The sequence below is a fragment of the Arachis hypogaea genome, chromosome 12 (genome assembly GCF_003086295.3).
Source record: "Arachis hypogaea cultivar Tifrunner chromosome 12, arahy.Tifrunner.gnm2.J5K5, whole genome shotgun sequence".
In the NCBI taxonomy this organism is placed as follows: Eukaryota; Viridiplantae; Streptophyta; class Magnoliopsida; order Fabales; family Fabaceae; genus Arachis; species Arachis hypogaea.
In genome coordinates this window covers 19,613,604-19,627,791 of record NC_092047.1, presented here as the reverse complement: position 1 = coordinate 19,627,791, position 14,188 = coordinate 19,613,604, and the positions used below count along the sequence as shown (strand labels likewise).

General features: G+C 30.8%; 1 protein-coding gene across 12 annotated transcripts; it reads right to left on the bottom strand.

Annotated features, from left to right (window-relative positions):
* Positions 1-1,444: 1,444 nt before the first annotated feature.
* LOC112727069 (probable methyltransferase PMT3) lies at positions 1,445-6,911 on the bottom strand. 12 transcript variants are annotated; one of them, XR_011868356.1, is made up of 10 exons: positions 6,390-6,911; positions 5,611-5,719; positions 5,271-5,491; positions 4,989-5,153; positions 4,690-4,872; positions 3,993-4,587; positions 3,456-3,568; positions 2,851-3,071; positions 2,202-2,385; positions 1,445-2,122 (listed from the first exon to the last, which is right to left on the bottom strand). XR_011868356.1 is itself a non-coding variant. In XM_072208966.1 (9 exons), the coding sequence occupies exons 3-9, from the start codon at positions 5,481-5,483 to the stop codon at positions 1,822-1,824; spliced, it is 1,791 nt and encodes a 596-aa protein (XP_072065067.1). In that variant the 5' UTR covers positions 5,484-5,491; positions 5,611-5,719; positions 6,390-6,911; the 3' UTR covers positions 1,445-1,821. The 12 variants fall into 12 exon arrangements, 4 of the variants coding, with proteins under 4 accessions (XP_072065067.1, XP_072065069.1, XP_072065068.1 ...); XR_011868355.1 differs by having other exon boundaries at positions 2,268-2,385; XR_011868360.1 differs by having other exon boundaries at positions 5,271-5,537; positions 5,674-5,719; positions 6,390-6,581.
* Positions 6,912-14,188: the final 7,277 nt, after the last annotated feature.

The following is a 14,188-nucleotide window of genomic DNA, read 5'->3' as shown; positions in this document are numbered from 1 at the left end:
AGTTTTTATTCTATATATAACTTTTCTAATTTTATTATTATAATAAATTTTAATGCAAGGTATATTTTTATTTTGGATGAAGGATGATGGAGAAGTGTCGTAATAATAAAAGGGATCTATATTGTTTATTGATTTGGAAAAAGCGTACGATAAGGTGCCAAGGGAGGTTTTATGAAAAGTTCTGGAAAGGAAGAGAGTAATGATCGTATATATTCGTGCAATTAAAGACATGAATGATAGGACTACAACTAGTATGAAAACTCAAGATGGTGTGATTGATGGATTTTCTATTGGTATAGGATTACACAAAGGATCATTCTTAAGTCCATATCTTTTCACATTAGTTTTGAAAGTATTCACAGAGCATATCCAAGAGTCTGTGTCATGGTGCATGTTTTTTATCAATGATATCATCCTTATATTGGAAAGTCAAGAGAAGATCTAAATAAGAAGTTGAATTTATATAGAGAAGCTCTAGAAGTGTATGGTCTGCGCATAAGTCGTAGCAAGACAGAATGTATAGAATGTAAGTTCGGCCGTCGAAGGGGAAACCCTAATACAAAGGTGAAGATTGGAGAAAACATCCACGAAAAGTTAAAAGTTTTAAGTATCTTGGGTGCATCATACAGGATAATAGAGAGATTGAACATGATGTAAATCATAGAATCTAAGCAGGTTGGTCAAAATGGCGGAGTACGTCTGATTTTATATGACAAATGCCTTTAAAACTTAAAAGGTAAATTCTATCGCATTGGTATCAGACTGGCTATGCTTTATGGTATAGAGTGTTTGGCAGCCAAAAGAGAGCACGAACATAAGTTAAGTGTAGCAAAGGTGAAGATGTTGAGATGGATGAATAGTCATACGCAATTGGATAAAGAAAATATAAGAAAGAGAGTTGGAGTAGCACCTATTGTAGAAAAGATGGTAGAATCGCGTCTCAAATAGTTTGGATATGTGAAAAGAAGACCGACAGAACACCCAGTCAGGAGAGTGGATGAGATAGAAGATAGACAAGGGATGAAAAGTAGAGGAAGACCTATGAAGACCATCCATGAAATGATCAAACAAAATCTACATATAAACGATCTCTCTGTGGACATGATACATGATAGAGTTCAATGACGTCGTTTAATTTATGTAGTCAACCCCACCTAGCGGGACTAGACATTGTTGTAAAATAAATGTCAATATTCGACATAGCTTCAATAAAAAGAAAATCTCAAATAAATTAATAATAAAGTGAAATAATCCCGTACTAGTTTAGTGTTTTTTTTTTTTTTTTTTTTGGTCAAATACTAGTTTAGTTTAAATGTATTAACAGTATTACACAATTTTTTTTTTGTGAAATTTTTTGGATAAAAAGAAAAGTTGAAAATTGAGACAACATGAAACACTAATAGTTAATGCATAAATGGATATAATAATACTTTTACACCATCTCTCCACAAAATAAAAACCTAAATGGTAATCCATGTAAACATTGTTAATATATCCTGTACTTTGTTCAAATTAGTTTCGAAACAGTATAATTACCCAGATTCCTCTAATTTCCTCAATAATGACATCATGGTTACAATGTTCGCATGCAAAAATTCAAGGACCATGATTTGGTTGAGCTTTCATTACAACTCAAGCTACTCACGAGAATAAGAATAACCCAATAACATATAAAGGAGGGAAAAAGAACACACCTAAAGCATAGGGAAAAAAGAGCTATAAGCCATCTTTGCACTCAGTATTGCTTCCATTTTACACTTCCAAGTGAAAGAACAAGATTGCCGTCCATCTTCATTGATAGTAGTATATGACTATATGTCACTATTCTGAAACCCTGATGCTCTCACTTGTCAACCAAATCTTCTTTTGAATGATCAATATCGCATCGTCATCCTCACCAGATATGGCCACTTTCTCCCAGTGCAACGCCGGCAAGAATTTCTTTATTGCCAGCACCACTGACCGCTTATCGTGGACGATGATGAAACCCTTCGGCCGGAGGATTCTATCCATCTCAATTAGTAAATCTTCCGGACTGCATTCCTTCTCAATGATATCAGAAAATATAGTTGACGCATGGAGTAGGTCATATGTACGAGGGTAGGTCGAAAATGCTTCGCACCTGTCACATTGACAGCAAAACAAGGTCACAAAATAGCACTGCAAAAGCAACAAAGCATTTAGGTTAATTGGAAAACTACCATGCTTAATTTAAGCCTTTGAGTCTAATATTAATAGGAAATCAGTATTTTGAGTTGGTAACTTGCTTTTTGTTTGTCAATAACCCCAACATCCAACCTCTGCTTCGCTGTTCGTGAATCGGATAGCACTAGCATTGTCCCCTAGGCGGAGTTTGCGATATAGATCAAAAGACACCACAATGCCCTATCAAAAATCATATTTGTATTTAGACAATTTATATTGAATCTTAGTAATTTTCTCTAAAGTTTTATTAGGTCTCTTTCTACCACTAGTAATAATACTACACTCGATCCACTCTTCTAACTCGAGCCTTGATAGACCTTCTCCAAACATATCCATACCACTTGTGACAAGATTCTACCATCTCTATAACCAACACTACCCTTACTCGATTTGTGATGCAATCATTTCCTAACCATATCTAACCTAGTGAGACCGACCACTCATCCAGTCTATCTGAATCATACGACACCACAAAATCCCAATGTAAACATCTCTAGTCAAATCTTTAAATTTTTAAAAAAAAGTAATAATGGCTCAAAATAGAATACTAAAAAGAAACAAAAATCAAAATTAGTTAGAACTGGCAGGAATTGCTATTATATGTAGCCTAGTGAAGAACATTCCTTTTACAAAGATGAGTCATACCAGTTGTGAACCGTTCCCAACAGTCCTCTGTCGTATATTATCTTCAGTGTGTTTGGCCCATTTTCTGGCACCACATTCATAACCCAAACATCTTTGTCCTTCAAAGCAGCAGCAAATGAACCTAACTTTGCCTTCATGTCCATCACATTCCGGATCGTGTCAGGCTTAATTTTATTGCCAAGCATGGTCCAATAATCATTGACTCGTTGTTGCCAAACTTCCTGCACAAAATTAGTCCTTTCATAAACTTGACGCTTATATACATGTCTTTGCTTTTGTGCCAATGCCCCGAGAGTATAGATAATCAGATATACTATCAAGCTAATCATGTATTCAATTCAATTATGGAAAAAAGATCTGATAGAAAATGACACTTCAACAGTCACCAGGATTGCGATGCAATCATCTCAAATAAATTTGATCTTATCTCAGTTATATCTCTCTGTATTTTCGGTATGTTAATAGTTTCCAACGGGTCCTTCTCCACCCTCTCAAATATTTTATCTGATATTTTTATTATCTTTAGTGTAGGTAAAATTTAAGAAATCACACTAAACATTATTGAAGAAATTAAAAGGGGGAAAAGGATATATATATTGAATTACCATGTCCTTGTTAAAAAAATCGGCAGAATAATTGAAGTCCGCAAGACGAGGAGGAGGGGTAGTCAATCGTGCCGGCCAAGGAGCCAAACCGCTTCCTCTTGCTTTGTGCATTTCTGATGAAACCAGCAGGATATGTAGTTATTGACATTGAATTTTCAACTTTTAAGATTCATGAATTAACATGAGAAATTGCTACTGGAACAAAACCAAACCATGCAACATTAATAGATATAAACAGAGAGATGAAGCATCTATCTAAAAAATAAAAAAGCTACTTATTTACATAATCAACTCTTCATCACTCTTGTAAGAAACCGTATGATCACAAGGCAGAAATTTGCTGCAGTTGTTTTTTATCCCGAAAAAAAAAAAAAAAACAAAAAAAGCTGCAGTTGTTTGTTTCATCTTTCAGATTAGCGTTTTTAGAGCAATGTAATGTATGGTTTCGGAACATTCTAATGAGTTTTATCCTATGCCCTCGACATTTTTTTATATATCAGAAAAATTATTGTAAGGAAGAGCGAGGTTATCACTTACGATCAGAGTAACGTGTGATGCAAGCTTCCATATTAACTCCCCAAACAGCATCAGGATCATCATTGGATTTGCAAAGCGGTGGCCGAGTATCAGGCTCTCTTCTTAAGTAGCAATCGTTTGTAAGTGGCTTCACCCATATAACAGTTTGGTTCTTCTTGGCAGCTATTTTCCAACACATCCGCTCCACAAGAGCACTCATTTCTTTCCAAATTCTCTTATCCTCTTCATCTTGAGCATAAGCTTCAGGAGATGAGTAGGCGAAGTAGCCTCCTGGTCGAAGCAGTCTATCCAGCTCAAGAAGAAGAATACCGTCCCTTTGAAGCCAATCAATTCTACAACGAGAACAATGAGCAAGTTCAAATGATCTACTAGGGTACGGTAGTCTTTTAGTTCCTAAAACACCAAGATATGCCGGAATTCCTCTCTCTAAAGCAAACTGGATTTGATTTTCATGAACATCGTTTGGTGCTAATGACATTGCAATTACATCAGAAGAAAGTAGGTATCCTCCAAAGCTTGCAACACCACAGCCAACATCAAAAACATTGCGGAGCCTTCCTCTATTGTTTATATTATTATCTGGGAAGTTGAGCATCTGCAATACCAGTCATGAAGGAGAAGTTATAATGTTTTTGATGAATAAATTAAGCTTTTGTGATTATTTTAGTCCCAACCCAAACAGGAGTAACTAGCTTACATTGGCAATTGATGCAATATATTTATCGGCACCGTGATGGAAGTGAGTTCCTCCACCAGGAAAAACAATCTTTTCGCCTTTTACAACCATCCAGTTTTGGTCAGATTTTTCAGTTGCAAGATGGGTATGAGGTATATTTGCCTTCCATACCTGATCTCTACTTTTTGGCCACTTAATTGGAATCTATAATCATCAAGAACCATATAAGACACTTAAAGCCTAAGAACATAAAAACTTCTAAATATTTCGTACTTTCTTAGTTCCATCTATGAAGAAACAACAAGAGAGAGGACAGTTACCTTGTACCCTGGCGGAGGGGGAATCAAACAATTATAACGCCTCTCGGGCATTGGGCAATGTCGTTCATAATGCTCCATCAAATTCAAATCAAGCTTCAATCTTGTTTGGTATATGAGATTTCTGTCTAGGCATGGAATGAGTTCCGATAGACGATCATCGCAGACCTTAAACATGTAGTAGAACAGTAAATATAACTTGAATGTTCACATTGGAAAGTAACATTTGAGACTAGCAGAAATCTAAACACTGTGTCCCGTTAAGTCCAGATCAAGATAACTCACTGGAATGGTCTTTGGTACAACACTGGTTCCGGATGAAGATTCATCATTAACTCCATCCCCCTTCCAGCTAAATTGTTTCAAAGATTTGTTAACAGCCGAAGACTCGCTGCTATTCTGAGAATACAAGTAAATCAAACCACCAATAGTCACGAAAACCAACATAATCGTGACCAACCGTTTTCTCGGGCTCCCATCTGCTCGCCCTCTCGCCATTCTGGCCACTACATAAGAATCACACTTATCACCATGACTTCAACTAGCATACAACTGAAAGGAACAAAGATAATTCAAAAGTAAAAGCAACTATTTTAGTTAAACAACCATCCCAAATTTTCCTCACCGCACTCACTCACTTCTGAGTTCAGGAGGGCAACAATCAAATAAATGAACTTGTTCCACAAACCAACTACTTGATGAAGTTGAGAACACCTTGAAACATGATCTGAAAACTGAAAAAATAAAAATAAAAAATTAAACACAAGAAGAAATGAAACAGCATCACCACCCATCACTTAACAGTTAAAGGACAATATCACCTCTTTGTAGGACCTGCTTCACATTCTCTCACCAAACAAAAAATGATATAAATTAATTTTTTAAAATTATAGCCGCAATAATGAGCATCAAAGCGAAATCTAATAAATAAATCAACAACAATTGAAGTATTGAACTATCTTTCTTTTTTTTGTAATATTCCAAACATGGAAGATGAGCAGAAATTTCAACTGGCACTGTCAAAACCAGCTATATGAATAAATGCATATTAAAATTACTTTGAAATGATGAAAAGGAAGCATAAGGGTAAAAAGGAAATCACCGACAGTTGGGGACGTTTAAAAGAATCAAAACTTCAGTGGAAACAAAATTTTGGGTGCCACAGGCAAAGAGACATATATATATAACTGAAATGGTGAAAAGGTTCGATTTTTGCAATGAAAGTGGCAAATGAAACACAAAAAATGATAAGGGTAAGAAAAAGGGCGTTGAGTAGAGGTTGAAAATGGATCTGGGGTGTTGAAAAGGGTGGAATCTGGTGCCATGGATATGGAGAGAAAGAAAGAAACAACGTTGTATAATTATTAGAGAACACAGCATAGTACTAGTAGCACAATTACGTACCTATGACTCAGTTGAGGCTTGAGAGTTCGTTTCAGTTCAGAGGTTGCAACTTGCAAAGAGAAGAGAAAGTGGAAGCTGTGACATTGGATTTGGAACTGCGTAGCATCCAAAACTGGGATAGGCACATGGTTCCTTTTGTGCAAAGGAATATCGGAGAATTTTCACGGATATATTGATATTTCATTAATTTTTAAACGTGAATCTTACTTATAAAAAATATATATAATAAATAATTAAGATCAATCATAACAATTATTGAAATATTAATGTACTAATATACTTAAAAAATTTTCAGGATTATTATATAAGTATTTTATGAAATATTTAAGACAATGCTATTTTAACTACTAAAAGTAATTTAATAACTCGTAATTTAGGATAAATTATTTAAATTGTTCTTAATGGTTAAATAACATATTTAAAAGAATAATTTAGATAAGAGATAAATATCAATTTGGTATTTAAAAAATTCAGTCGCTAATAAAATAGTATCTAATAGATATTATCAATAATATGGTCTCTGAACGATTTTTAAATTTAATAAAAATAAATATCCATCATTTAACTCCGTTTTCATTAACAGAAAACGCTGATTTGAAAAAAAAAATTGATAAAATCTCTAATTAATCCTTTGTTTACAGACCTTAATCCCATCCTCTCTTGCCCCTAACTCCCAGGGTCACCAACCTCTCACCCTATCCCAATTCTTCTATCATTCTAACTTTTCACCACACAACTTTATTATCGTGTTATTTTTTACCAACAATAACAAGAATGAATTTTTTACATATAAGAAACGAAAGAGACAAAGACTTTGGATCTGGCTACATTTTTCGAATTCAAACACTTGGTTAAACAATTCTCTGCGAAATTTTCCAAAGGCTTTACCGGCAAATCGAACCCTACTGTGACAGTGAAACTCAAAAAATTCTCTATCGTCATCGCGATACTCGGAAGTAGGTATGGACGCCGCTGATGGCGAGGTTTCGAGTAGCGCCAAAGAAGGGTTGTAACTCCGTGCTTTTCTTGGGGGTTCTCTTTATTTCTATCACAATACGTTCTTAGAGGTTGGAATTTAGTATTTATGTTCTTCTTCTTCTCATCTTTGTTGTGGTGGTGTTCTTCTTCTCGTCTGCGGTGCTGTTTTCATTTTTTTTCTTCTTTTTTATTGTTACTTTAATGTGTTTTGTTTTGATTATATTTGATTGTCATTGTTTCTATTTTTTTTATGGTTGCATTCTCGTTGCTTCCATTTTTCTTCTTCCTCACCTCTTTGTTTTTGGGATTTTCGTGTGATTATGGATAAAAAAATTGGTTCATTCAAAAAAAAAAAAGAGTGACAGTAGAACAAAGGGTAAATTAAAATTTTTATCAATTTTTTTTTTACCAACTCAGTGTTTTTGGTCAATGAAAATAGAGTTAAACGATGGATGGTCACTTTTGTCAAATTTAAAAATCGTTCAGGAATTATTTTGTCGATAACATCTGTTAGGTACCATTTTATTAAGAGTTAAGTACGATTTTGGTCCCTAACGTAGAGGCCAAAAATTTATTTCGTCCCGGCCTTTTTTTTTGCTACAAAATAGTCCCGAAAGTTTCAATTTGTTTTAAAATCGTCCTTCAAACAATTATACCCTCACCCCTATCACAGTTTCATCATCTCCTCTCTTGCTCTGTTTCTTCATCTTCTTCATCCGTGCGTAGTGATTTCCATAAACTTGTTTTCATAGTAATTCCTCGGATTTGAGTTGGAATCAAATTCAAACTTGTTTACAAAACTTGAAGATTATAAAAGCTGACCAAGATACTTAAATAATAATCAATAAATTCAGCAGCATCTAATATTCCATATTCAAGCCAAACCAGAAATAGAGATTCACCCAATCAACAGAGCATGACATTGCAGCAACATCAACAAATCAGAATATACATCAAGCAAAAAATTCAGATATTAATCAGACAACAATTTGAAAATAGATCTACGAGCAGAAAATTTCACAATAAATTTTGATTATGCAAGACAAACAAGAAATACAGTTCACACAGAAGAATCGGATTTCAATTTACTAGCTCAACCACAGTAGCTACAAGCAATGTCAACAGAAATTACAAATCAAGCCACAATTCAGTATGGGCGGTGAGGGTCGTGGAGCAGCGGCGAGGACCAGAAGCATCGGCGGCAATGGCGGCAGTGGAGGGCATGAATCCCTCTCTCTCTCTTCGCGGTCAACGACGGGGGCTCAACGGCGGCAACGAGCCCAGTACGACAACGCAGCTCAACGGCGACGACGGCAGCTCCCTCCCTCCCTTCTCCCTTCCCCCTCGTGATCCCTTCCCCCATATGACCCTCTGTTTTCTTTCTTTCTTTATTTTTTTTAATTTTATATTTATTTTATATTTTTTAATCAAGGGTAATTTAGTAATAAAAAATAAAATTTTGGTAAAAAAGACGATTTTAAAACAAACTAAAACCTTCGAGATCATTTTGTAGCAAAAAAAGATCGGAGACGAAATAAATTTTCGACCTCTACGTTATGAACCAAAATCGTACTTAACCCTTTTATTAACGTTTAAATCTTTTGAGTATCGAATTAGTATTTACCTCTTTAGATAATTTATTTATTGTTATTAATCATCAATGTATTTTTAGTTGTTACATCCTATTTCTCAATATTTGATTTTTGAATTGTTCCAAGAAAAAAAATACAAACATATGATTAAGTTATTTCTTTAGTAAATTTTTTTACTATAATATTCTTGTTAAGTGTCAAATGATATATTAAAAATAATATTATAATAATTTTTAAAAAAAATTACATTTGTAAAAAGTCTAATAATACTTATAAATAGTGGAGAAAGAAAAGTATTAAATCTAAATTTAAATGAGAAAAAAGATATATTCTACGTAAAACTATATGCTAAGAGTGAGTATAAATTTTAATTAAAATAAATCTTAACAAATATAGATAGAGATAAGTCTGAGCTTCTTTTAGCTGCTAGATTTATACAATACTACAACAACAATGTGAGATATCATTTCTTCTTTTTCGACTAAATTTGTGAATTTTTAGTGTAAAATTTTATTTGAGTAAAGTGACAAATAAATCTTTAAAGATTTATATTTTGGATAGATTAGCCCTTAAAGAAAAAAAAGTATCAATAAAGTTTTTTAGGATAATAAATGCGAACAAATGAGTTCAAATTAAGACCTCCTATCTTAATCGTATGGACTAATTTAAAGATAATATATCCATATCTACTATTCTAAAAGACTTTATTGGTATTTCTTTTTTTTAGAGACTAATCTGTCAGAAATATAAATTCTCAAAGAATTTATTTATCACTTTACTCTTTGTTTATAAAAGAAACACTTCTCTTAATGCATATTTTTTTTTAGTTCTAAAAGATCTGTACCACCAAACTCAAATTATCCATAACAATTAGGCACGGACCCATAGTAACGAGGGGGCACTTGCCCACTCCCATTTCATTTTTTTAAACCTATATATATATAGCCTCAAACTCACTTTATTTTTTTATTATTTTGACTATTAGTTAACTTAATTAAATTTAGTCTTCTTCTATTCTCAAATTTCAGTCGTTACTCATTTATTCTATTAAATCCTTTTCTTAGTTTTATATTTTTAATATTCTTTTTCTATTTCTTGTCTAGTGGTCATCTTCTCTTCATCAAAAGGTAAATTTTAAATTCTCTATTTTATTTTATATAGCTCTTTATGACTCTATGTATCTTTTAATTTCATTGTTTCTCTTTTTTATATTTTCAATTACAAATTTTAATTCAAATAATTATAGTTTAGGTATTAATCTATTTTTTTATTCTCTTCATAAATTTATATATTTTATTTTATTCTCAATTTAGTGATGCTTATTATTTATTTATTTATCTTTCGTTCTATTCTATTATATATAATTATGTTGCATATAAATTTTTAAAATGAATTGATCAATTTACTAATTTAGAATATATATTTTTTATTTTTAAAAATAGTAATAAAAAATATTTCAAAAGAAAGCTACCACTAGATTCTGAAGTCACTCCATTAGTCTCTTCTAATAAAAAGAAGTTCTTAGAATTCAATGTGAAAAACCTGGTAGCTGATCCTTGACAACGACCCAAAATTTCAAATTATGATCAAAATGACAGAGATAAAATGTGCACTTTTAAATTAATATATATTTTGATAGTAATGTGTATTATTTTTACCCCCAACATAAATTTTTTGGACCCGTCACTGCATAACAGAGACAAAATACCACAAAAAATGAGAAATACACCATAAAAGAATTAATAGATCAATAAACCTAAAAGAAGAACCAGAACAACAAATACATAAAACTAAAGGGGAGAGAGGGAGGGAAGTCAAGAGAGATCCTTTATATTTTCTATACAAGCATGTATCGTTTACTTGACATGTGATTTGCAGTTCTGAATACTTTGATGCAAGAATTAAAATTAAACTCCAAAAGACCCAATTTAATATCTGTTCATCTTGAACCACTCATTCCCATAATTTTAAAATAGACAACTGTTGATTGCTCTTTTTGACACATCGTTTCATATCCTATGGAAAAAGTTTTATAAGAAACTTTCTAATTGTTGAAATTTTTCACTAACTTTTACGTAGCTAACCATATTTTGCTGTAACTTATAGTATATTTGAACTTTGATTGAATTTCAACAAACACATATTTCATGGGGTCAGCTTTTTACGAACGACTTTTACCGCTTTTGTAGTTGTGACAAAATTCAACTTGGAATGGTCTTACGATACGATAGCTCTAGTATAAGTGTAACTATTATTGTACTTCCTTATCTTCCAATAATACTTCTCCCAGATCATACTAAACTGAAAAGTCAATCACAGTTTATTTTATTTTGTGTATATTGGACATAGAATATTATTAGTTCTGACTCATACACTCAGTAATTAATATTCTATAAATGGTATAATCTTTGATTGCTATAATTACATCTTTTTAGAGCTGAATTCAATTCTCACAACGAACTCACTATCCACAACAATAAGAGGCTCTATTACAATATCACAAAACAAAACTAAAGAATTCAAGACATAACGACAGGATAAAAGATCTTTAACAGCAAATGTATAAATTATAAATATCCATATCTTTAACCTCAAATACATACATCATAAATATTCAAATATGAAAATAGAAATTTATAAAAATTATAAATAATATATACACACACAAATATCCAACTTTCATATGCATTTAAGTACTTAGGAAACTGCAATGAATGCATAACCTTTAGATCCAACATGTAGATAAAAAATGATTACAATGTGTTCATAACATGCAACGAAAGAAAAGAAAGTAATCCTAAAGATTTATTTTGTGCTTAAATTTTATTCTAGTAACATAGATTATATCTAAATATCTAAGTATGTTAGTAAAAATAACTTTCTCCTTCGACGGTACAAAGGAGCTATGTGTATCCACATCGAGACCAACTTTTACTGTCAACTCTTTGATTAATGAATATTTGATATAAATTGAGAAACTTCTTTGCAACTCTTTACACACCATAAAATTTTTCTCCAAAAATTAGACTCACATATATTTATGAGTGTAGGGGTAATGGAATAACAATCTTGCATTGATTGGTCTATTTTCTCTACTCTTGTCATACATATATTGTAAGACTAATTATCAATTGTTTGTGATAAAATAAATCTTCAAAAATACTTGCAAGAACAAATCTCACTAAAGCCATTTGTCTAATGGCATCCCAACTCCTAAAGTTGTTTAATTTAAAATAGATCGCTCAATAAAGTATATTCCTACTAGCCTAAACAAAATTTTTTATTGCCGTATTATCTTATTTTAGGCATTATACATGTTCTCAAGATATTTAGTAATAGATAGTGAGTGGATGCGTTAGAAATTGAAACTCATAGCTTTCAAAACAATCTATATTGCAACAAAGTAATATTCCAAATACTTCACAAATTCTCACCATTCCATCATCGATTTTATTGGATGATATTATATTAGTAGGATTATCATATCAATGACAATGCAATCCTTTTATATATAAGAACAATTATTAAATTATAGCTAATTTATTACTTTCAAGTATGTCACATAAATGTGGAGATATTTAAAAATCTAAAATATAAAAATAAATTAAGAAATCTATAATTCTAACAAAAAATAGGGCAAATCACAAAAATAAGCCAAAGGAGAAAATAATTTACGTGAATCAGGCAAAATAAAAACTGCTTCATGAATCCACCAATGCACGTTTATATGTAGTTCGAACCAGCTAAATTCGAACTCCATTTCTACATAATTCGAACCAGCTTGGTTCGAATTATACACAAACACACGCACACACTAATTCGAACCAGCTTGGTTCGAATTACACACAGTAATTCATGGTATAATTCGAATTATACTGTTAAAAATTAATAATTTATTAAAAAAAATTTATTAAAAAATTATTAAAAAAATATATATTTTATTTCATACGTTAAAAAAAGCTAACAAAATATTTAATTACGAGACTTCTTTAAAATATTAATGAGCTATCAATTCGAATTCCATACAATACTTTTCTGTCTATTTTTAATAGTTCACAAATATTTTTTAATAAATTTTTTTAATAAATTTTTTTAAATTATACTACAAAAAATATTTTATCCTATGTAAAATAATTTTAAAAAAATGGCTTAAAAAATGTTAGGAGTACTATAAAAATTTTTAATGTTCTAATAACTTAGGTAAATACATGCATGTACTCAAATTTTAAATAAAATATTCTACATAGTCAATAATAATTTAGAAATGAAAGAAAATATTTTATTCCATACAAAATAATTAAAAAATATATTTTATTCTATACAAAATAATTTTAAAAAATGACTTAAAAGATGTTATGAGTAATATAAAAGTTTCTAATATTCTAATGATTTAGGTAAATACATGATAAAAATATTTTTTCTTTAATTTCTAAATTATTAGTGACTATGTGGAGTATTTCTTTAATGTCCAAAGTCATTAGGACATTACAAATTTTTATAATACTTCAAACATTTTTTAAGCCATTTTAAAAATTATTTTATATAGAATAAAATATTTTTTTGTGTGGTATAATTTAAAAAAATTTATTAAAAAATATTCATGAGCTATCAAGAATGGGAAGAAGAGTATTGTATAGAATTCGAATTGCTCACCATATAATTTGAATCAGAGTGATTAGAACTTCTCCATGCGTAATTCGAATCATGTAATATCTCACCATATAATTTAAATAATTTTATTAAAAAATTATCATGAATATTTTTTAATGAATTTATTTAAATTATACCACAAAAAAATATTTTATTCTATACAAAATAATTTAAAAAATGGCTTAAAAAATGTTAGAAGTATTATAAAAATTTGTAATGTCCTAATGACTTTGGACATTAAAGAAATACTCCACATAGTCACTAATAATTTAGAAATTAAAAAAAAATATTTTTATCATGTATTTACCTAAATCACTAGAATATTAGAAACTTTTATAGTACTCATAACATCTTTTAAGCCATTTTTAAAAATTATTTTGTATAGAATAAAATATATTTTTTAATTATTTTGTATGGAATAAAATATTTTCTTTCATTTCTAAATTATTATTGACTATGTAGAATATTTTATTTAAAATTTGAGTACATACATGTATTTATCTAAGTTATTAGAACATTACAAATTTTTATAGTACTCCTAACATTTTTTAAGCCATTTTTTTTAAATTGTTTTGCATA